Source organism: Chelon labrosus, assembly GCF_963514085.1.
Source record: "Chelon labrosus genome assembly, chromosome: 19".
In the NCBI taxonomy this organism is placed as follows: Eukaryota; Metazoa; Chordata; class Actinopteri; order Mugiliformes; family Mugilidae; genus Chelon; species Chelon labrosus.
The window spans coordinates 22,598,120-22,621,105 of record NC_140352.1 but is presented as its reverse complement, the minus strand read 5'-3'; the positions used below and the strand labels follow the sequence as shown (position 1 = coordinate 22,621,105).

The 22,986-nt window shown below is 41.2% G+C and overlaps 1 protein-coding gene across 3 annotated transcripts in view; it reads right to left on the bottom strand.

The window, feature by feature from the left end:
• LOC311504359 (CASK interacting protein 2) overlaps positions 1–22,986 on the bottom strand; it is a 53,844-nt gene that overhangs the window by 7,621 nt on the left and 23,237 nt on the right. For all 3 annotated transcript variants that reach the window (XM_084567386.1, XM_084567387.1, XM_084567388.1), the window contains 12 exons: positions 20,589–20,640; positions 16,513–16,610; positions 14,585–14,730; positions 13,981–14,076; positions 13,002–13,135; positions 9,582–9,690; positions 9,257–9,365; positions 8,963–9,057; positions 6,257–6,374; positions 4,200–4,328; positions 2,324–2,445; positions 2,058–2,139 (listed from right to left, as the gene is read on the bottom strand). In XM_084567386.1, coding sequence (XP_084423512.1) covers positions 2,058–2,139; positions 2,324–2,445; positions 4,200–4,328; positions 6,257–6,374; positions 8,963–9,057; positions 9,257–9,365; positions 9,582–9,690; positions 13,002–13,135; positions 13,981–14,076; positions 14,585–14,730; positions 16,513–16,610; positions 20,589–20,640 — 1,290 coding nt within the window. The remainder of the gene's footprint in view (positions 1–2,057; positions 2,140–2,323; positions 2,446–4,199; positions 4,329–6,256; positions 6,375–8,962; positions 9,058–9,256; positions 9,366–9,581; positions 9,691–13,001; positions 13,136–13,980; positions 14,077–14,584; positions 14,731–16,512; positions 16,611–20,588; positions 20,641–22,986) is intronic.

Here is a 22,986-nt window from a genome sequence, read left to right as displayed (position 1 = left end):
CTTCTCTACATGGCTGTGCAGGTCAGGGGCCCATCTTCCCTGAAGGGAGTAAAACAGCACCTAGAAGAAAGGTATTTGGCCTCGGGCTAGAGACAAAACTTCATCAACTTCAACTTTGTTTTGAGAGGGTCTCTGATCTTCACAAAGCCCAAAAACAGAAAAAAGCTTTTTATGCATTTCCTTTACACCTGAATAAGACAACAATGATCCATCAGTAGTATTTTTTTCTGGTGTCATCTAAACTGTCTATCCTTCCTTTTTTATTTCTCAACAAAAGAAAATTAGTCAAATTGTTAAGACTCTTTCTGCCATTTACCCAAAACTTACACTGAGAGAAATAGTATAAAATGTGAATAAACATGTCAAATCAGAAAGTGACTTCTCACCCTTCAGAAGGAAAGAGAGCGGCAGAGCTCCTGACGTCTGGCACTTCATCCTCCCTGCTGCCTTACCCTCATGACAGTTGCTCACTTCTTGTTTTGTGCAGAAATGTTTTGCTCCTTCTGAATCTGTTCCTGTCTCCTCCCACTTATTCCGCCTTCCAACTCCTCATTTCTCTTCTCCTTCACTTTAAACACTCCTTCTTATTCACCCTGAGGTCAACAGAGATCCTCTGCTCCTTCAGGTATGACATTCCTTCTTGTTTGCAAAGCCTAATCTCAGCAGAAAAAGCTCAAGTTCTAACGATACCTTGAACATGTGCAATCACCTGTGACTTTTCTGCACCTGCCAGTTACATTTAACAGCCAGGGGTGTCCTTAGGGGAGTTGCCTCAGTTTTTTTATGGGCTGTGTGGCTGAGAGACGATGGTGGTTTTATTGGTTTCAGTGGTATGGTAAGTCTTTATTCTATCCCGCCATTTCATTTCCTTTCAGGCTGACGGCAATAACAGTTCAATCTGCAGAACAAAAGCATGCATTCTTCAAGTAAATCAAAGACCTGTGATACAGAAGGTGATACATGATAGTGTCTAGGGATTTTATCCTGTTTATCATCGTGTATACACTAAAGATGGGTCCTGTTTATTTATTTCAGTTTCTTGCACTGAGAGGCTAAAGATAAAGACAGCCTTCTTATTAGTTTTAGTCACTGTTTAAATTAAAGAGAAAAGCCAACCATTTTCCTTAATACTCAATCCTTAAATCCCCCATCTCTGCAATACTTTAAGATAAAAGTCAGAAATTTATGAAAAAGTCGCAACATTATACTCTGTAATACTCAGCAGAGTTAGTCACAAGTTTTGGAGAAAAATTAAATATTCATAAGAAAAAGCCATAAAATTAAAAAATAAAACAGATGAAATTTTAGTAATGAGTATTTAACACTTGGGCAATAGCTGAGTGACTTGTCAAATGAGTCATGTGAAGTCATTAGTCTTCATGGCCTGTAGTTATCCACTGATACCTGAATGACTCAATCTCCAGCCTGTCTATGATGCCTCTTATATTCAATTATTATAGCAGCTAACTCACCTGTAATAGTACAACTGCTGTCACTGACAGTTTTATTTATATTCATTATGAAACTCTCATGTAATGATTTAGGATATAATAAAAGGAAATGAAAGCAGTTATGGTACATTGCAGTGTGACTCCTTAAATGGACATGTTCTAAAGCAGCTTCTTAAGCACAGCTCAAACCTCTATTCAGACAGCTGTAGAGATCAACAAAAGGCATCAGAAAAAGATTCAAACTTTATGACTCTGGAATTGATATAAAACCAGACAAAATAAACTCCTTCTGAGGAGGTGGGGCACTCAAAACAACCACTAGCCTCTCTAAGCTTTTGAATGGATACAGCAGAGACAATTCCCAGCAAGGCTAATCAGCACACATAAAAGACTTATAATGCAAGGCGTAATCGGATCATGAGATAATATCAGGATGCTTTTTCATAACGCTGTTTGTTCAAAAGATTCAAACTTAATTGTCAGATTTAATCTCCGTTCTTACTCTTCTGTTGAAGAAATAAGATGAGGCAAGGAGAAAGTCAATTAATGATAAAATTATCATTAAACAAAGCAAGAAGGTAGAAGAAGTTTAATTTCCAGACTAACCTGTTGATCCGTCAACCTGTTTGCTCTGGTCCACTCCTGTAACATGGCCGTGGTCTCCTGGTTCACCAGCAGAGGGAGCCAGCTGCACACAGGAAACAGGAATTTAGTCTATTGTACATCTAATACTAAAATGCACTGTACACAAAATTAGCAGCACATCAGTTACGTTAATGTAATACATTAATGTAGTATCAAAATTTTAATTGTTTTCACTGGATTGAAATCAGAGAACATATGAGGAACACATTTATCCCAATAGATCAGACCTTGCCACTGTCAGTGTTGTGGCGTGTGCCATTAGGTTTGTGGCCGCTCTCTGAGCTCTGACCGCTACCGGCGCTGCGGCTGCTGCCCACACTGCCAGCACTGCCAACACTGTTTCTGTCACCTGAGAAGAGAGGAAGAGAAACAAAACAGAGAGAGATCGCAGTGTAAAATGAAACTTGCCGGGAATTCGAGAGCTCCAGGGAAATTGAGAGAGAGGAAGCAACGTTGTAGAATGTAATTTGTAGGTTTAAATAACTGCTGTAACTGTAAAAAAGAAAATGCAGAATCATATTTATTCTCGAAGTTCATTTTTAAGAAAATACACTTCTCTTTCACTTTGCTTTCTTTACAGTTATGTAAGAATTTAAATATCAATCATATGCTTGTGTGCAAGTGTTGAGCAAGGCCTGGGAGGTGAGTTTAGCATTAATGCTCACAAATAAGCATTCAGATGCTGTGCTCAGATGATGTGTGTTACCCTCCTGTCCTGAATAAAGCCCACCCTAACTATATGATTGGCCCAGCAGATCTTTGAGGAGACATAATCAGTTCCCAACAAATGGGTTCCAGACTTTCTGCTGCAAACATTTTGTGGGCAGGGATGTCAGGGTGCCTTCCAGACATACTACATACTTGCTTGTGTACAGATTAAACAGATCCAAGGTTTTACTTAGTGATACTTAATGCTAAGCTAGGCTAATCACCTCCCGAATCTAGCTCCATTTATAACATTCTGACTTAGTACATGTAAAATAATTAACAACGTAATTAATTAATTGATAAATGGTATTCACTGTTGTGCTTCTGAAAAATACAATTGTAAATTTAACAACAAAAGCAGAAAAAAAAAGACCCGTTAATAGAATAGTTTTTCATGTTTTCACTGTGCAGGCTTTCAAAGAGGAGGCAGGGGCACCAGCAAGCTGCAACAACCTGAGAAACCAGCAGGTCAGGACCAACACAGGGGTTAGAAAAAAGACTCTGAAGACATGCTGCTCACTTACCATCACAGTATGGCCTGCTGCAAGACAACTACAATTATGGTTACTGGATTATTGGAGGCATGGGTAGCAGAGGGGCACGGGATTTGCAGGGTGGTATGGTAAGGTCAAGACTTTAGGATAAAAAGGGATAAAGATTGGAATAAGCTTCCTTAAGTAAGGCCGGTTTATCAGTATGGCAGAGACTGGAGCCGGTTTGCAGGTTCACACAGGGTTGAGGTTTGGTGGGGTGGGGTGACAGGCGTTTGGGGCCACACACTCTTACCAGTGGGGGATCTCCTGAGGACCCAAATGTCCTGAGTGGGGCTAGCAGGACTAGCTGGGGCTGTGAGCTGACTGCCTGGTGGAGCACCTAACAAACACACACACTTTAGACACACGCACACTGTACACTCTGCGTACTGCAGAGCTGGGACTGGACCTGTCAAGCTGACACTGAGCACCAGAGGACGGGTCGAGGGGAGATGGAGATTAGGACGGGTGCTGTTTGGGAGGGATTTTAGACCATGAGACCCTGGACAGACATGTATGTAAAAAACTACAGACTTATTTAGTTTGGTTTCGTATTTCGTTTGGAAGAGACACAAAACCACTACAATGGGTTTGTATCAATATGAACTGTGATGGCAATATTGCATATCTTGTAGTTATCTTGAACGCTGGCTGTTGTTTGTCTTTCTGTTGCTTGCAACTTGAGTTTTCAGATAGCGATAGAGGCTCTGGCCAAGGGAGCCCTCTGACCCCTTTGGCACTTGCAAGTAAGAACAGCTGCTCTGTTCATCAGTCCTTCCTTGCATCGCCTTGAAAGAAATGGATGTATCACAGGAAGCCTGACACGAGGAAGAGGTTGGTGAGTGTGTCTGTGTGTGTGTACCTGCAGGATCATAACCAAGGATGTACGAGTCGTCGGTCTGAGAAGCAGGGCCACGGCTCGAGGGGGGAGCTCTGGATGCAAAGTGTTGGCGCTGACAGGGCACTGAGCCTTGGCGGGAGAGAGTGCCCCCTAGGGTGAGGGAGACAGGTTTGGGGTGAGGTGGGCATGCATGAGTGAGGGAAAGTAGATCATGTCCATGCATGTGTGGCGTTTGAAGTGCATGCACAGGTATTGGAACATATTGGACTTATGAGCATTATAAATTTCATCAGGTATTCCTTTTCAGTAAGTGTCTGGAACAGCAGCTAAAAAAATCTCTGTTACATAAGAGGCTGCTGAATGGGACTGTGAGATCACTAGCAATACTGAGCGGGGCTTACTGTTCCTTTGTGTGATGTTGGTCCACCACTTCTGACACTACTGACGTTATCACAGAGCTCAGAGAGACACACACGAGCAGTGCATCCACATGCACACACTGCTGAGTTTGCCTCACAAGAAAAGAGCCTATCATCGACTTTGAGTCAAACTCTCTTACTCTTGTCGCTTCTTCCTCAAGCATGAGCAGACACACACACACATACACACACAGCTCACAGTATTCCAATGTAGACTGTGAGGGCTTTAGCACTGAGCTGACACTTTGCAATCTGGCCATAGTAATCCTATTAATGTGTGGCAGTGTGTGTGAGTGTGTGAGTATCTACATGTGGCGAGTGTGCAGTCTGGCTTGTTGAGGACCTAGAAATGGAATGTTTCAGTGTGTGTGTGCGCGTGTGGATCTATGTCTGTTGCTGTTATTGGACTCCTCACTGCGCTTGTCCCGCTGTTTGAATGTCAGTGGCTTTACAGCTGCAAAACAAGCACGGGGCTCATATTCCTTTTATTCACAGGGATTAAATCAGATGATTTACAAGCATGCTGACCCCTCCAGGGATCATGCACGCCAACATGACAGATCCTGCTTGAGTACAAGTGTCTAGATATATTCCATATAAGTAGTGCTCTGGGTCAGGTTAGCTGGTTTAGCTGCTCTGTAAACTCAAGACCTTCATTGTTGCCAGCAACACCAACACCTTTTCAACCATCCATGTTATATTTTTAAACCGTACTGAAAGCAGGCTGCTGCATTCCTCTAACAACAAATAATAATTGACAGCGAGTATCAAACCTGGTATAAGAGCACCTGAGCCAAAAAGTCCAAACATTAAGCATATGTGGACACCCAAGTTAATTTGAACAGGGTAAACACAGACAACTGATACCTCAACACTGAAGTAACCCGGCCTGACTTAATTAAGATTTTTTAAATCAAATCACTATGTATAATGTGAATGTGAGAGGTGTAGGCCGCAGGGAAATGTTTCCCGACTGTGCAGTACCTCTCAGCTCTAGTAACATGTTGTTTTCAACAGGCACCTGTTTTTATCGAAAAAATATATCACATTACATACCAGCACTAAACTGCAGAGAAGTCGGCCTAAACACGGTAAAGAGCTGTATTGTTTTTGTGGCAGAGCAACAACAAAATTGGAAGTGCAACTCCACCTGGTGTGGAGCTTTCAGCTTAAGAGCTAGATAGTTTTTACAGGGAATAAAGTACATCAAAACATAGTGTGAATATTAAAATTCCATTATACAAATACCAAATTGTGTCAAAACATTTGCCAGAGAAACATTATAGTTTCTATAACTGTGCTTCCAAGTAAAAGTACTGTATCTTAAATGTCATCCAATTAAAAATACAGACATAATATCAGCAAAAGTGGTTTTCAAGTGTAAACATATAAGTTGTATTTCAAGTTAAATTTGCCTGAGGTAAAGATCATTTCAGCTGTTTTAAATAATATCAGGCAATTTCATCCATGACATACTGCTGGATGTAGCATCTTAACGACTAACTTTAGCTGTCAAATGGGTACGAGATTTGACTCTGAAATAAAGTGAAGTAGCAGTGGAACCTTAAAACATCACTTAAGTGCTATACTTGTGTAAACATACTTGGCTACTCTCCGCTGAGCTTTTGTAGGTATGTGTGAGCTGCTTTGTTTGTCTACCTGCTCTTCTGCTGAGGACCTCCACCACGGAAGGGGGGAAGAAGCCCACTCGGTCGGTCCCCCGCTGGGAGTCGTGGATGTGACCTTTCCACCGGCCGTCTGAGTGCTGCTCCAGGACCTGACACCGACAAATTGTGAGCATGTCACCGCAAATGGCATTATGTTTGGAACAGTTCACAGTCATACTGAGACTAGGCTACGCAACAAAAACAATGACAAATTATCCAGTGATGTGAAGACTGAGAGGTTTGACTTCCTTCCTCAACAATATACAAACTCTAAGAATGCATGTCATGTGTTTGACCCACCCAGGCAGGCATGTAAGACTATAATGACCGAGCCAATCAGCCGGAAATACACAGCCTATTGACTGTGAGTGTCAAAATGCATTGAGAGGACAAAAACAAACACCTCTGATTTCTCAACGGATACCACACAACAGCATACGAGTTCAAACAGGAGTCTAAATGTAACGGTGACTCATATAAAGGTATCGAAAATGCATGGTAGTAAGCACATAAACACGCGAATGCACGCACATGTGAATTAGCGCCAACTGTGTACGCGTGAGTGGGGGGGGGTGAGCAAACAAGCTGGTAATCATGGAGTGATGGCAGCAAGTTTGTGCCTGTTTCTCTGCTGTGGTCTCCCGCTCAGTACACTAAATTACCCCACAACATCCCTCACAAATTCTAACAACAAGGCTTCGCTCGCAGAAGCCTTCATCATATAATCCTTACACTGCCTGTGATTCCCCTGCTGATGAATAGGCAATGTGGAGCAGTTCTGAGAAGGTATCAAATACATTTGAGCTCAATGAATTTTACAGCAGCTGCTTCAGCCCTAGGGTAATATAAGAGGCTATACCTGTATGACCAATAGTACAGTAATTTCTGTAACACAACCAAGCCCAACAAGCCTTCACTTGGGAAAAGTGCAAAGAGGAGTTTATGAGACGCCTAATATGATTCCTTCATGTGAAAGATTCAGAGCAACACAAACTGGCAGCGGTTTTTAAACTTTTATGGAGTCTTTTCCATTTCTGTCACTCATCCGTCTCTACAGACACTCTTCAAGTTATTTATTTATTTATTTCTCTCTAGCCCTTTTTACTTGGCATCAGACACCACAGCATCTTAGCTGCTAGAGACGGTCACCATGGCAGATAAAGCCATGATCATGGAGTCACAAATTACATGTAAAGCTGATCCAAAGAGATTCCAGATTCAACTTTATCTGACAACATCATAATTTCTCTTTCATTTCGCTATGTTTCTGTGCGGCAACATCAAATTATACTTGGAAGAAACAACGCAAGAGAAAGCAAAAGAAAAATCTGAAGTGCTAGCCCTCCAGATGCTGCGTCAGCTGTCTTCTACTGCAATACACCACAGAGGATAAAATGACTGATAAAAAAACTGTCATTTTAGTTCCTGACATCCCATATCTGTCAGGTTGGGCCATTATCATGCTGATATTATATATGTAATAAATACGTGATCCCTGCATTAACGAAACATTAACCTATAGGCAGCTGTTCAAATTACACAAATCTCCTACTGCCTGTATGATGTCAACTTATGATGAGCCAGCACATCATGATCACATGCCCGATATGTTGTCAGTCATTTGGAATGTGGACAACAAACCTGCACCGACCCGCTGAGACACACACGAATTCTGAAGGTGTTCTGTGGTATCTGGCAGCTGGACGTTAACAGCAGATCCTTTAAGCCTGAACGTTTTGAGTTAGAGCCGCCGCGGATCAGACATGTTGCAGAACGTTACACACAGATTCATTCATCTGCTTTATATTCTCGGCAAATAACATATCTTCAAATTTTCCTCATGCACATAGACGAATCAGAGGAAGAACGGCATGTAAACAAGTTGCCATTACATCTGTGAAGGTTCTCAGTGATCCAGGTCATGGTGTGTGGGTGTGTGGGTGGGTGTGTCTAAAGGGGGATGTTGCCATTACTGCAGTGGTGCCTCCCTTCAATACCTGCAAATTACATGAAAGTTTTCCTAAGAACTGTACAATTTTCTACATTTACCTTCACTTTTTTTGTAATGTTACATTTGACAACAATGTCTAGGACATCAAGAAGCATGTGTTTAGTTCTCAGCTTTTCTAACAGTAGTGTAAATGTCAACTTTGGAAACAACTGTGGTACAAATACGGTATATGACCCTCTTCATTCCACTGTCTGAGCTCGGGTACTTTTGAACCTTTATGAGTGACTTGTAGTTGGCATGTAGTTAGTGCTCGTCACATTATTCATTATTCATTATTATACTAATGAAACAGATCTAATTAAGTGCAACTCACAACTGATTATGCTAGATAGACTGGATTTGTCTATATGATAATTAATGAGAGGGCAGAAGGCAATCCACTATGTACAGAATTTGTTGGTTTTGGCACCGCCCTGGTGGTCAGAAAAAAAAAAACAGCACAAATCCAACCCAGATAAATGAATGGGCTGAAAGGATAAACGTTGCCTGATTTTAACTAGGATTGTTAAAACTGTCCTACAATTAAACAATATCAGTATAACATAGGACAATAAATTGCTGCATTATAAACAGTAGTGTGTCAGAATTAGCCAAATGAGTGAAGTCATGACTTGCTTTGGTAGACAGACCAAACTAAAAGTGAGCTGTCTCTTTCTCAGGAGAACATATACACACAAAAACAAGTACCATAACAAGATCTCCAGCACGGAGGTTGAGGGCTGTAGGGTCGTGGAGATTCCAGTAGTCCTTCACTGCTCTGACCTGGAGAGAACTTGATGCCTCTGTAAGGAGAAAGACAGAGACATATCATCAGAGGTCACAAAAACCTTCTTTTACTCACCCCTTTTCTCTTCTGATGTCAGTCTCCCCTACATTTTAACATATCCACACATTCTGCCTACCCATTCCTCTCTCTATACCAAAATTCTCAACAAAAGCAATAAAGCAGCATACAAACAAATCATTCAAAGAGCTACCAACCCCTCAAGAGCTGTTTGATTTCCCTGCTGGCAGTGGAGGTGGTGAACTGGTTGACGATGTCCAGAGCTGTCTGGTTGTACGTGTTGCGCATGTTCACGTTGATGCCCGCCTATATACAAACACACACATACTCTGTGAGATGACTGTGGTGACTTTTAAAACAAACCCTCCCTCAAATGCCACCCTCCTTTATTAAAGAATAACACAGACCAAGTGAAAGTGTAGTGTGAAAGTTTTGTTAGAGTTCAACACTGCACTTGAAAAACATCAGCTTTCCAACCCCCGCAGCGGTCGGCCAGAAATGATGTTTGTCGCCTTGACTTACATCAAGCAGGAGCCGCACTACTTCTGTTTTGCCATAGAGGGCAGCCTCATGCAGAGAGGTCCCCGCTTTGGTGGCTCTGTTGATGTCAATGCCAGCTTTGAGCAGCAACCTAGGAAAGCATATCAGAAACACGCATGTAAGGCTGCAGGCGAAGCTCAGAAACAGAATCATCCATTCAACTGTTACCGACATCTGCAACATCTCATTAAGTCATATACCCCCCACTCATCCACCCACACACCCAAGCTAACAAATGCAGTATGTCTCTAGTTCTGTCAGAGGCCCAGATGTAGGAATGCTGATGGCACTGTATCCAAACAGCAGTGCAGGAGGAGGAGGGGGAGACGGTGATCCTTGGCTTGCTGTATGAAGGTTGAGTCAGGTTTTGAAGATGTAAACAACACAAAAGTCCTGCTGCAGGATATATTAGCTGCATTCACGTGTGTGGGTTTTCCTCAGTGTTGACTCCAATGCCAAGCACATTGTTGCCACCAGTGGATATGGTGGACACTTACTTCACCATATAAGATTCGGTTATAGAGGCACAAAGATGAACCGTTTTTGCTTTGTTTAATTTTATATTAGCACCTGTAGCATAATGTCTGTAGCACAGACTGACACACTGCACATATTCATATTGAAGAGCAGGACAGTGGCAGTGAGCATGTGTGGCTCATCACATAATCAAGGCAGCTTATAATTATACAAAAATGTATAGCGTCGTCTAACCTATGTTATATAAAGAATATTCTGTACTGGGGCCCAGGCTCTTTGTAAGCTAACGTTTAACAATCAGTGATCAATGACTCTTATATACTGAAAAACACATCTCTTGTGAAATCATAGCTTTTCCTTTAATATACTTTTCATATCAAAAGTTGACACAAGATTGTCATATTTTCCTTTTTACCTATTTTATTACCTATGTTATTCACAAAAAAATATTTTTTTCTTTATAGAGGACCTAAATATTATTTATCAAGACTGAATAATTTCTAACTCTACCACACATGCAACAAAATTTACATAAAATAAAACATTTATATAAATGTAAACAGCCAGGAGAAAGTTGAAGCCATGAAACGTGGTTGGAAAATAGGTAGCCTGAGGCATACCCGTTGTAACCTGCAGATTCTCCCTTCACTCAGCAGCAAAAGTTTTAATCATGTTGGTATGAAACCTCGAGAATCCTGAAAGTCTGAAAACTGTCCTAGGGCTTAGACTTCTGTCCTGAAAGTAAGCAGTTGGTTTATAGTCTATACAAACGGTACTGCATGTATACATTAAGTATAGAATGTACAAGGGGAAAGAATCTCAACATGAGGTCCGCTACAGTTTTTAGGATCTTAGTTTATATTTGTTATTGTTAGCTTCCGACATACATAGAGTGTACAGTATATGACACTATATCAGCAACAAAAATGTTTGATCTTCTGGGCACAAAATCTTATCTTTTGGTTGCCTATGTGCAAATGTTTCTAGCTCCACTTCTAATCAGAGCTGGAAAGCTTTTCCAAATATGACAAGAAGTAGGTAATGCGAAGGCGTCTGCTGCTTAAGTATAGCAGTCTTTGAAGAGATATAAATCCCTCAGTGAGAGAGGACAGACAAATTCTGCAGCGTACACTCTGAATAAACTTATGTGCTAATGCAGTGCAGTTTGTTTGTGTTAGAGCCACAGCTCCTTTTGTGCACGTCTAACTAATCAACTTTCCACATTAGGAGGAGAAGAGTGGAGGATAGCGATGGTGTTGATCATTTAGGGAGGATGGGAATCGTTAGCAGCATGTCAGAGAGGCTGGGCGGGTCTACTTGGCCAAGCACATACATATTTACACAGATATGCTGACGGAAAAAAAACAAAAAAAAAACGCACTGAGCCACAAGTACAACATATATAGTCATTTGGATTAAATATCACTATAATACCTTGTTACCTTGTTGGAGGTAGGGATTGTTTTCCTGTATAGTTTCTGAAACTCCTGGCATTAACACATGCAACTTTGCATCGATTTCCATTAACATTATGCTCTAAGTGGGTGTGAACAACCTTTTGCAAACAAATAAGACAAAACTTAATTAAATCATACTCAATACTATCTGTCACAGGGATGCCCCGTGACCTCTAATGGAACAATTAACTCAATGCTTGTCCACCTCTAGTCACCTTTACAGACCATCTAGCCGGCAGGTGTCTGAGGTTGGTAATTAGCACACATTGAAACAGATTAGTTGGGTAGTTGTGTTTAGTGCTTTTGTGCCACAGTCTCATAGATGAATTAGAGAACAAAAGTCAGAGCATATGGTGTTTTAAATATCTTTATTTGATTAATTCTTTTGGCATTTCTCACCTCTCCTCTAGAATGCACTTGGCCATCCTCCCCTGTGGACTCAGGAACTGCCAAACCAGGCCACGCCCATGGGAATGCCATTTATGGTCCAGTTCCCGGGGTAATGCACCAAGTGTAGTATGGATAAGGGGAGTTTTGGGAGATGTTGGTATAAGTATGTATTTTGAGCAGTTGACTGTCATATTTACTCTTTTGAATTATGTAACAATGTATTTTTCACTGTTAACTTATGGAAACATTTTCAGGAGTATGAATTAATCACTGCCAAATGTTAATTGATTTATTAATTGTATTTCCCTTGTGTAGGAGGAGCCACGGTCTATATAAGCAGGAGATGGCGTTTCTCTTGGGGGAATTTTAGATGTGACTGGCCAGCAGGCCACAGTGATCGCCATTGCCAGGGGCCCAGATTTGAAGGGGGCATAGCCTAGTGCAGATTTCTGGTTTGACCTTTGGATTTGTTTGTTTGTTTGTATCTTAGTTAAGTGGATTTCAGTTATTTTCTTTTGATTTCTTTTTTCTTTAGTCTAGTTTTTCTTCAGTTTGGCCAAGCTGACCTGCACTGTATATATTGGACCATGCTCACTTCTGGGAAAAAGGGAAAATAAAATAAAATGGACTGTTGAACGGTATAGAGTTCTCCTCCTTTTTGCCTTCACCGCTCGACCAACCTTACACTATCTAAGCTAATTAATGGAAGAATATAGTAAATAACACCTTTCATAATTAAGTCTACCAAACAGAAATCTTAACTTTGGTGATGATGACTAGTACGTTTAGGTAAAGGTTACAGTAGTAGAGGTATTACTAGCAGAAGCAGGAGTGATAGTGTAGAGTAGGAGTAGTAGTTCTAGTTTTAACAGTGAGACTAGCAATCGTGGTATTAGCAGTAGCAGGTTAACAGCAGTGGTAACAGCAGTAGTGAGAAGTAAGAGTAAATGTGGTTGTTTTAGATGGAGCAACAATAGCCATACACCAAATGAGATGACAAAAACATCTGGAAGGCACAAAGGACAGAAGTAGACATGTGACAGGTAGATAAACAATGCATTTCAACACAAGTCCTCACTTGATGATGTCTTTGTGTCCATTCCTTGCTGCCAGGTGAAGGGGAGTGGTGGAGGGAGAGTCCAGGCTGTCGTTCTTTCCCTCCCCTTCTAGCAGCGATACCACCATATTACTGCTGAGCAACAACTGGGCCACCTAAGGTGAAATCAAATTCAACATGAAGTGTTAGCTGGCAGAATCAGGACAGGCTTTAAAGCATTAGTGAAACATAAATAATGTATATATGCTAAGTCAAGCCAACTGAGTTGAAATATATATGGAAATAATATACTGTAAATGATGACTTATACATAGTGTTAAAGTAGCACACAGAGGCTTATCCACTACTCAGCAGCTGTTTAAAGCCTACACACACACACACACATATACACACACACAAGAAGTGTGTGACAAAAAAACAGCCCAAAGCCTTCTATTCTTTCACAGCTAAACTGCAAACTCAGACCAGACGAGGGAGCGTTAACCAAGCATGGGGTGTGTGTCTAATTCTGAATTACAGGGCCAGCTATACATCTCACAGTCAGGCTTATCCGCCAATGTGGCAGAGAGACAGTAAAACAAACTGCAGTGTGCAGTCCCTTTAACCTTAGTGTCCAAAAAGAGCCACGGAAGCCTGTTTGCCTTTTTGCACAAACAGGTTTAATTTAGCTGGGGTCGAGAGAGGGCAAAAAGGATTGTTTTTCACATGCAAATAATTGGAGCAGACTGACTACAAGAATTAAACTACAAAAGTTTTCAACCATAAAATGTGTTACTCTGTACTTTTATGGTCGCAAAAGTTTTATAGCTAAATAAGTAACAGAAATTTTCATTAATTTTTTCATCCAGTGCCATCACCAGTTTTTATGACTAATACTTGCAGAACTAAAAGCAAACCCGCCAGTTTCAGCAAAGTGGACGATACTAAATTATCACACCCTTATTTTGAATAACAGATGAGCACCCACAGATATGAAAAGTGCACACAAATATTCTCATACCTTCAGTCTGCCAAACTCACAGGCCAAATCTAGCGGAGTCTTCTTAGCTTTATTCATGAGGCAGGGATTAGACTGGTGCTGCAGCAACATCTCAGACTGAGAGCGAAAGGGAAAGAGAGTAAGTGAAATCCCCTTATACATTATGCACATACACTCACATGTCAATTATCCCCACTCGCTTGCTACCTGTGTGCTGATGTTTTCATCTTTGAACGGAGGAAAGGGACATCTGATAGCTCTGCTGCAGCCTCTGCTTTGGATTGTAAGTATTGTGTTTGATGGTGTTCTACTAAAGAGGTCAGGCACCAGCATGGGTTGTATGACAAGTTGAGGTGAGTAAGTGCATCCAAGATGTCTGTATTTGTCTTTTAAAAGATTCCAGCAGCCAAACAAATGAGGATGGAGGAAAGGAATGTGTGCGGTCACTGCTCATAGACTGTTGTGTAGAACTTGGTGTCACTGCTTTAATGGCATTACTGGTATTGTTGGTGAACAATACCATCTGAGACACAAAGGGGGTCGATTTCAGTGAAATGGGAGGAACTGGTAATGCCTTGGAACATTGCCTTGGGCAGCTAACTGGTGTCTGTGCGTGCATACTCACCACTTCATAGTGTCCATACTGTGCAGAGAGATGTAACGGTATCTGTCCATCATGGGACGGGGAGTTGACTGAAGCGCCAGCTCTGAGCAACAATAAGACGGAGTCAGCTTTACCCTGCCACGCTGCGTAGTGGAGGGGACGCATGCCTAGAGACAGAAATGTGACTGTCAGATGGAGGAAATGAGATGGAAGGAAGGAGCAGAAATTGTCAAGGTAAATTTAGTATTCACAAGGAGCACCACTTGGCCTGTGGAAACAGTTTTATAATGCCTACTGTGGCCTTTATTATAATTATTGCCGACTGGAGACATAAATCTTTAAATCAGCATTAATTCATTGTTTTGGCTTTTGTATTTTAGTCTCAAAGTCAAAAGTAAAGCCACTGACTATTATACAGTCAGCAAACACAGCATTTTAGCATCCGTTGTTGATTTTCTTTACACCTGGCAAGTAGACGTAGTGTAAAAATGCTCTGTTAAAAGTCCTGCATTCAAGATCCTGCTTAAGTAATTATAACCAAAATGCAAAGTAAAAAAAATAAAAATAAATACTTGTTATGCATTCATTAATGTGTGTCGATATGAATCATTTTAATTACTTTACAGGCTGGTGGGTAGCTTAATCTGTGACCATATGGCATCATTTAAATACAATATTACCCTCTTAAATAAAGCAGAGTAGAAGAAGAAAGTAGCATGACATGGAAATACCTAAATACAACACATCAGAATTGTACAGTAAATGTGCTGAGTTACATTTTAACACTGACCAAAACAATGAGCTGAAAGATGCTAACATCCTGTAGAACTGAGGGGAACTGGAGAGCTGGATGATAATTCACCATAGCAACACCATTCACATTACACATGATCATTTGTTATACTGTGGATTGAAGCACTAATTAGTGCAACTATGCAAATAAGTTACAAATATAAAGTGTGTATGGGGGGAACGAATCAATATAAATTGTGTGCAAATGTTTATGAAGAAATATGTGACCCAGTGGGACAGTGATGAGCTTTAAACGATGGAGCTCTATGACACTGAAGAAAAAAATATACCAGGGTAGAAGACAAAACTTGGTTCTCCTAGCAACCTGTGGAAGTAGTTTGCTTCTACAAAGCTTATTCTTGTGGCTTTCTGCTCATACTAAGCACAGCAAATGTAACATTACCAATTATTCAAATAGATTAGTTGCTATTTTAGCCTGAAAGTTAATTTCATTTCATAACATAGTAATAAACTCTTTTTCTATTCGTGTCTTAACATTCAAGGTAGGTAGCCTGCTTCTACTCTACTGCACATAAAACCAGTTTGAGTCTATAGGCATTAGGATATGCATTCGCCCTGTTTCCCTGCAACGATAGACAGCGATACTTCAGAAATTAAGCTGTTAGTAATATTTGTTACTTCACTTCTTCTGTTTACAAGAACTGCAGAGTGCACTATGGGTGTAAAATGGGTGACACTGCTTGATGCAGCCGGTATGTGTGCGTCAAGAAGACGACTCTGGATTCCAAATTCTCACAAGTTGCCAGGATGTGCTAAAAAGTTAAATCCTAAATTTAAAAGACTCCTTGAGGCGTCACACACATGGATATGAGCACGACACGCCACTAGTCTCAGCATCCACGCAGCCACTACAAATTCCACTGTATCTGTTCCGCTTGGAGGCTGCTGATATTTGCCGTAGCACTGGTGTCACTGCATGGCAGATAAACTTCAAAGTGAATCATATTTATTCACACGGGTCAAACCTATTTTCAGCTCAGTGTCAGAAAGCAACTGAGGAAGTTTCAGGCTCAATTTAACCCCGTCTAACTTCTCACTCGAGTGCGAACGTTTTCTTTTTTTTTTTTGCCCCCAAGTTGTGGGTTTGTCCAGTGACACTGGTTCAGCTCGTAAAATCTGTTCTGCTATGATGATACCATTGATGTCCTTGATATCCACTGTAGCCTGGGCCTCCAGCAGAAGAGACAGCAACTCTGTAGTGCCCGTCAGTGCAGCGTGGTGCAGCGCCGAGAAGCTGTAGGCAAGACAGATTGGGAAAAAGGAGTGAGTCAAGGAGCAGGAGGGGGGCAGAGACAAAAAGATGAGACGGGTTATAAATCACACTGATGGTTTTACAGCAGGTGAGCCCTTGTCAAGACTCCAGACGGAGATGACATGTGTATGTTTGCCCGTCTAAACTTCTAATCTAGTTGTGTCACATTGTGAGTGTGTGTGTGGGTGTGTGTGCAGGTGTGTGTGTGTGTGTGTAAAATCCCATTACAAAATAAAACATCAGATAGGAATTTATGTGTTTTATGGGTGTGTAACCCCATCAACTCTTCAAAAGGCAAATATGTGTGTTATCTTTTATTAGTGGAGGTGCAGAATGTCTACATAGTAAATGCTACACCACTATCAAGGATGAGAATCAACACATTTGTATATTGTGTATCCAACATAAAAACTGCAGATTGAATAAAGTATTGTGTGTGTTCATCAAAGCTTCAGAAAATAATGTGTGTGTGTGTGTGTGTGTGTGTGTGTGTGTTCGTCTCTGGGTAGTGTCAGGTCACAGTATTTTCCGCTGACGGAGAAATGAAATGCATAAATTCTTTTGGCAGTCCGTTCTGCTTTTGCTTGAGGTGACGCAGACACAGCGAGTGTTACAGAGGAGGCGACCCTCTGAGGCAACACACGAGCAGAACTGGAGCAGGGGCGCGAAGTAACAAAAACGGTGCTGAGGGCCTTCAGGTGATTTCACATAGCCTCAAGCAGTCACCGTGAAAGCCTTGAGCTGTTGGGATCCAGAGGAAATAAACAATCCTGGATACACAAGGAAACAGAATTCTAAATAGAAGTGTATATATTTACTGTCAAGGCACCTCTTGGGGGTCTAAATGTCATGTCAAGTTTGCGTTCTCCACCTCTGTTGGAGAGATTTAAGTGTGAGCTGAAGAATAATATGTGATTAGGTCAGCCAGAAAGTGAATGTACAGCACATACGATTAGACGACTGTCTGAACTGGTTCCACATTTTACTGATTGGTGGACACCAATTGGATTTAAGGTGAAGATTGAAATTTGCTTCACATCCACATTCTATGGATGGTTTTAACCAGGGCTGACTAAAAATATGTTCCACTCATGGAAGTAGTAGGAACAAGTTCACATTTCTTATGGTGGCCTTCGTATCCAGATATTGATTTAAACTTTGCACCTAAAATCAGTAAAAACTTGAGAGGAGGTAGTCCAAAAAGAACAAGAACATGTCATCTGCATAAAGAGAAGCTTTATTCCTTAAGCCGTCCAGTGAATGCTCTTAGTGGACAGTGAGGTTCTGTCTCAGGGCTAATGCGAGTAGTTTAACTGCAGAAGGAAAAAAAGAGCACTGAAAGAAGACATCCTTATGATGTGCCTTGTTGATGCTAAAAGAGGGCGCCACCAGAAGATTATATATGAGGTGCATAATAGCTGATAAAGCTTACTAAAACATGATTATTTTTTCCATTATCAGTACATTTTAGACTTCATTTTTATTTGCATGAATGGTTTGATCAGCAGCCCTCTGGCATTGCAGGTGTGTGATTATCTGTCTGCTGAGTAGTCCTTCCATTCTAGTTGTGTTGTTATATCTTTTACTTTACTGAAAATCACTTCCTGCGATTGCAATATCTTCAATTCCTGGCATGGTTAATAAAATAGAGACTTTGCTCTTATGTCATAATAATAACTCTGCTCTGGATCCTATCATTTGGATTTTGGCACTGGCTAATACTATAATTAGGAACAGCGTGAACACACTCATGGGTGGGCTCTGATAACTGAGACTTATTGAGAGTCATCAGTGTCAGGCTGGTTGAAGAAAGGTACGAATAAAGAAATTCTGAATAACAATTATAAATCAGAATAACTTTGATAATCTGTGGGCCTAGACAAATTAGAGATTATAAAGTTTAGGCAGCCTTTGAAGATCTGAAATCTGGCCTGTAGACTTTGAGATGGATTCTCTTATCAATCACATTGTTTATGTCTCAGTGGTGCTCAGACACACACTCACCATTTATCCTTCCATCGACCAATCTACTACTAGACCAAACTTCTTCCACATCATCATCACATTTTACAGCCACTATCTACAGATGTAGTTTGTCTGAATCTGTATCTTTGGGATGGTGTTGACTCAGTAACAAGTGACTGTTTTCTCCTGTTGGGCTCCTCCTCTTCATCCCCTCTGCAGTGGTCTCATATATCACAGGTATCCCGCTCCTCTGAACCACTCATGCACCCTCGCTCCCTCACAGATGGACATGTTTGATTTCAACACCCCTATTGTGTATCACCTCCCACACACTGCGTTGACCCTGCATGTAGACACACGCAACAGGCCTAGATCAACACACAGCCACATTGCACATAGGCAAGGACAGTCAAACTGCAGCTGTCACTGGATTGCAAATCTTTCCACTGCAGGCTCCTGTATTTAAAAAAATCACGCTTTTCATCACTCTCTGGCAGATGGAGCTTCGGTCTAATCTTGGCATAAAGTCATTCAGTGATTTATATATTGAGGGCGTCTTTACGTCTTTTGAATTTCAACTTAATGTGATGCCCTCAGGGAGTCAAGTGTTGCAGCTTTGTCCAGGATACAAGCTCCCAGCTTCTCTCTACGCCTGCAAGTCTGCAGATGTTTTTTTTTCATTACCACCTCAACTTCATCATCATGTCATGGTAACATCTTGAGAGTTAAATGCAAGTGTGGAAATGAATGAAGATCTATTGGTCCACTCTGGTCTGTTTGTGTCAAACATCACTTTATAACTACCTGTACAAAATTGTTGAAGCTTTATTGGAGGTACTTCAGGCGGCCTTTGATCCCGACTGGAGACATGTCCAGGGTGTACCCTGCCTCTTGCATATTGCCCCCCCATGATGTGATGTATGCACCCAGTAAGGGTTAACTTACTCTTTTACATAGTTCTAGTTTTAAAATGGGTCACCTGGAAAAATTTAAAAGCCAATTGAATATGGTGCTTCTGTTCTTTTAATTATCTAGCTAGCTTCAGATAATAAGATCCGCCAGTGACACTTTTAATTCCAGCAAATAAATCCAACTGTCACAAGCTGGTTAGCTCCTCCATCAATCAGATACAAACTGCCAACATTATGGTTCATGGTTGGCACCCCAGGGGGAACCAGCGTGTCACTGTACCCCTAGAAGGTTCGATTGCCATCAGAAACACCATGGACAGGGGAAATGGAAACCTGACTACAAGATGCCTCTTTAATTTGAATGAAAGTTGCTCAGTGCATTAACATTAACAAGCTTTTCTACACGAGGTTCCCGCCAGCTGAGCTGGCAAACTTCATATTGACTCTCCTAACACATGAATGATATAAAATAAAATATCTCCATTAGAGTTTCCACATATTTTTGGGACAAACTGATTAGGTTCTGATAATACAACAAGTCATTAGGCTGGGTTCCTAAACCAAATCACTGCACAGCCCTGGGGACTTGGAAAACACAAGAAGCTTACCACAGTTCTTGCAGTCTCCAGGTGGTATCTCAATCAACTTACAGTACAGTAGTATTAGTAATCATGAATCTGACAGAATATTTAGAACAAAATAAAGTGTGTTCCTGTGATCTATGATGAGATGCCACATCTGGGAAAATTCTCGCACTTAACTAAACAAATACAATATTCTGTAAGTCTTTACCTCTCTAAAGATGAGATAATAACTCTGAAGGACACAATATGTTAGCACAACTCACATTGTGAGTCACTACAAAGACTGAAGACAAACAGGAGGCAGGCAGATAGGACATTTTTTCAGTGCGCATGTCAATCAAGACACGGTGACTCTTCCATAGCATTCTCTTGACTCAGCTCCATGTTTGTCTCACAGGCTGAGACGCACACACACACACACACACACACACACACACACACCCACACACACACACACACACACACACACACAAGCACGTACACACAAGCGGTCCACTTACCCGTCTGAGTCTTGGTAGTTGATGTTGAGTCTCTTGGTGGAGCCTAGCAACTCTGTAAAAAGACAAACATTGGAAAAAGGAAGGGGGAGAATGGAAAAAGGCAATTAATATTTGGTGCACATATATTTTCTCCATCAAAACAATCCAGAAATCCCTTCAACCTTGCGTGTGTTTTCACAGTGTTTTTTTTTTTTCCAAAGCACTTCTCCCAATCATCACTCCTTCCGTCAAACAACCTGACAGCCCCGACAGGATGGAGAGTTTTCCTCACCTCCTGCTGCCTCACCCTGCCCTCACTCGGCGCGTCTGACACCTTCATGGCAGCCAGATGGTTCATAAACAAATGATTCCGCCTCGCAGAAATGTCAATTCCATCTCATTTACAATGTTATTTTATCACTGTTTTTTGGAATGCAGAGTGACAACCATAAACTACAAGTATGCCAAGATAATACATATATTTGTTTTTCCACAGCAGGACTTTGTGTAAAAAAAACATAAGCCAGTTAGCAAGACTGAACAAGTTTTTTTTTTACTCACCTTGGAAGAGGCATACTGCTACTTGTCCCATGTCTTACTCATTCATTCTGTACTCCAAGAGGGAGCATACCATAGCCAAGTCATTTGTATCTATTCACTATTCCTGCTTCTGCCTGTGCTGCCACAATAGTAATGTTTACTAAAAACCATGTGAAAATTATTTTACCATCTCCTTTTTTTGTTCAATTTCAACGGAGGATTTAAATACCAGTTGAATAAACTGGTTTACAAACTGGTTCCAGCAGTCCCATAATCTCAGCCTCAAGGAGATGGCTATAAAGCTGCCCAAGACACTTTTTAAATCTACGAGAATGGTAGATGATATTTTGCTGTGACAGCACTAACTTCCTCTTCTATCTGCACAGTCCTCTTTTTTTTTTTTAAAGTATCCAACTCCAGTGAAATCTGACCCACATCCCCAATCTCTACTCAACCCTCAAAGCCAACTTTCAAATTATATCAAACTAGATCTGCAGACTTCAAATATCATGCATCTGTCTCCCTCTCACACAGCCATCTCCAGCCTCTAATGACGCCTGGAAACTCAGCTAAATAGCATTTGACATCCTACAGCAGAAATCTACTGCAAAGGCGCCACTGTCCAGTGAGACCCACACTGGAACAAGACTGCCAAGCTCTGCAAATACAGCGCCATTCATTGCAGTAAATCTACCTCACTGTTTTCTCCCACGTTGGTGTGGAAAATCATGTGTGTGTGTGTGGGGGGGGGGGGGGTCTCTCAGTCAATCTGAGAGATCTCTCCGACTGACTCGTTCTGCCGACAATTTCAACATACTGAATAGGTTGATAAGACAGCAACAGGAACTAAAAGTGGCTCTTGGTTTGCTCTCCCCAAGTACATCTGATTCACCTGGCGATTTATATCCTGATCTAATCATCTGACTCAACATGTCTCTTTGTCTGTCTGAATCCTTTTTAGCAATGTCACTGCTACCAAGATCCTAGAAACCTAGTAGAGTAAAGCTATTAGTATATATAAGGATTCGCCTGAAATAAGCAGAAACGCATGAGTAAACCTTCTGGGAAAGATTTGATCAGAATAACAGAATATGAAGCTTTTTTTATTCATAACAAAATAATGGGTGGCGGGGCCATGATTTAATATTCTATTCTGTCTTTCTGTCTGGTTTATTGATGTATTCTCTCCAATGCAGTTTAACTGTGCATGAAAACCATTGATAAAAGTACATTTTTAAATAAATGTTGATGCATTCCTCTAATGCAACTACTAGATTCATGAGTATCCCAGCACATGCAATGATTTTTAAAGAACGTCGACAATGTCTTCTGGAAGTCACTGGATAGAAAAAGACACTCCAGACTTCATACTTCCAGGGTTAGATCAATTCTGACTGGAGCTACCGATGACCTGCAGGAAGCTTTGGAGGAAATTCTTTACCAAAACCCAAACAAAATGTGCACAGTGGGTGCAGTTGTGCTCTACGTTTAAGGTATTCATTTTACAGCCGTTCAGTGAAGTATAGTTGCAGGCTGTTGTGGAGCTGTTGCTGCTAAAGACTCACAAGTTTACACACAAGGGCCCGAAGGCACAATGTTCCACAAAAAGGAACATTGATAATGAGAGATAGAGGGGCAGGGCGTTAGGCTTCTTGCCAAAACGGGGTCTAAGCTGTCCCAGTGGTATGGAAAAAACAGGGCCTTCTAGTTACAACATGAGCCGGCATTCCTTGCATAGCACACCCACCATGCTATCCTACACGTTTGCTGTCTCTGTGCATCTCCGCTCCCCTTTCTCCTCCCTTCCCTCTTTCCCTCTTTGCACAAAAGAAGCATGGGGCTCCTTCTGACATCAGGAATAATTAATTTAGCAGCATGT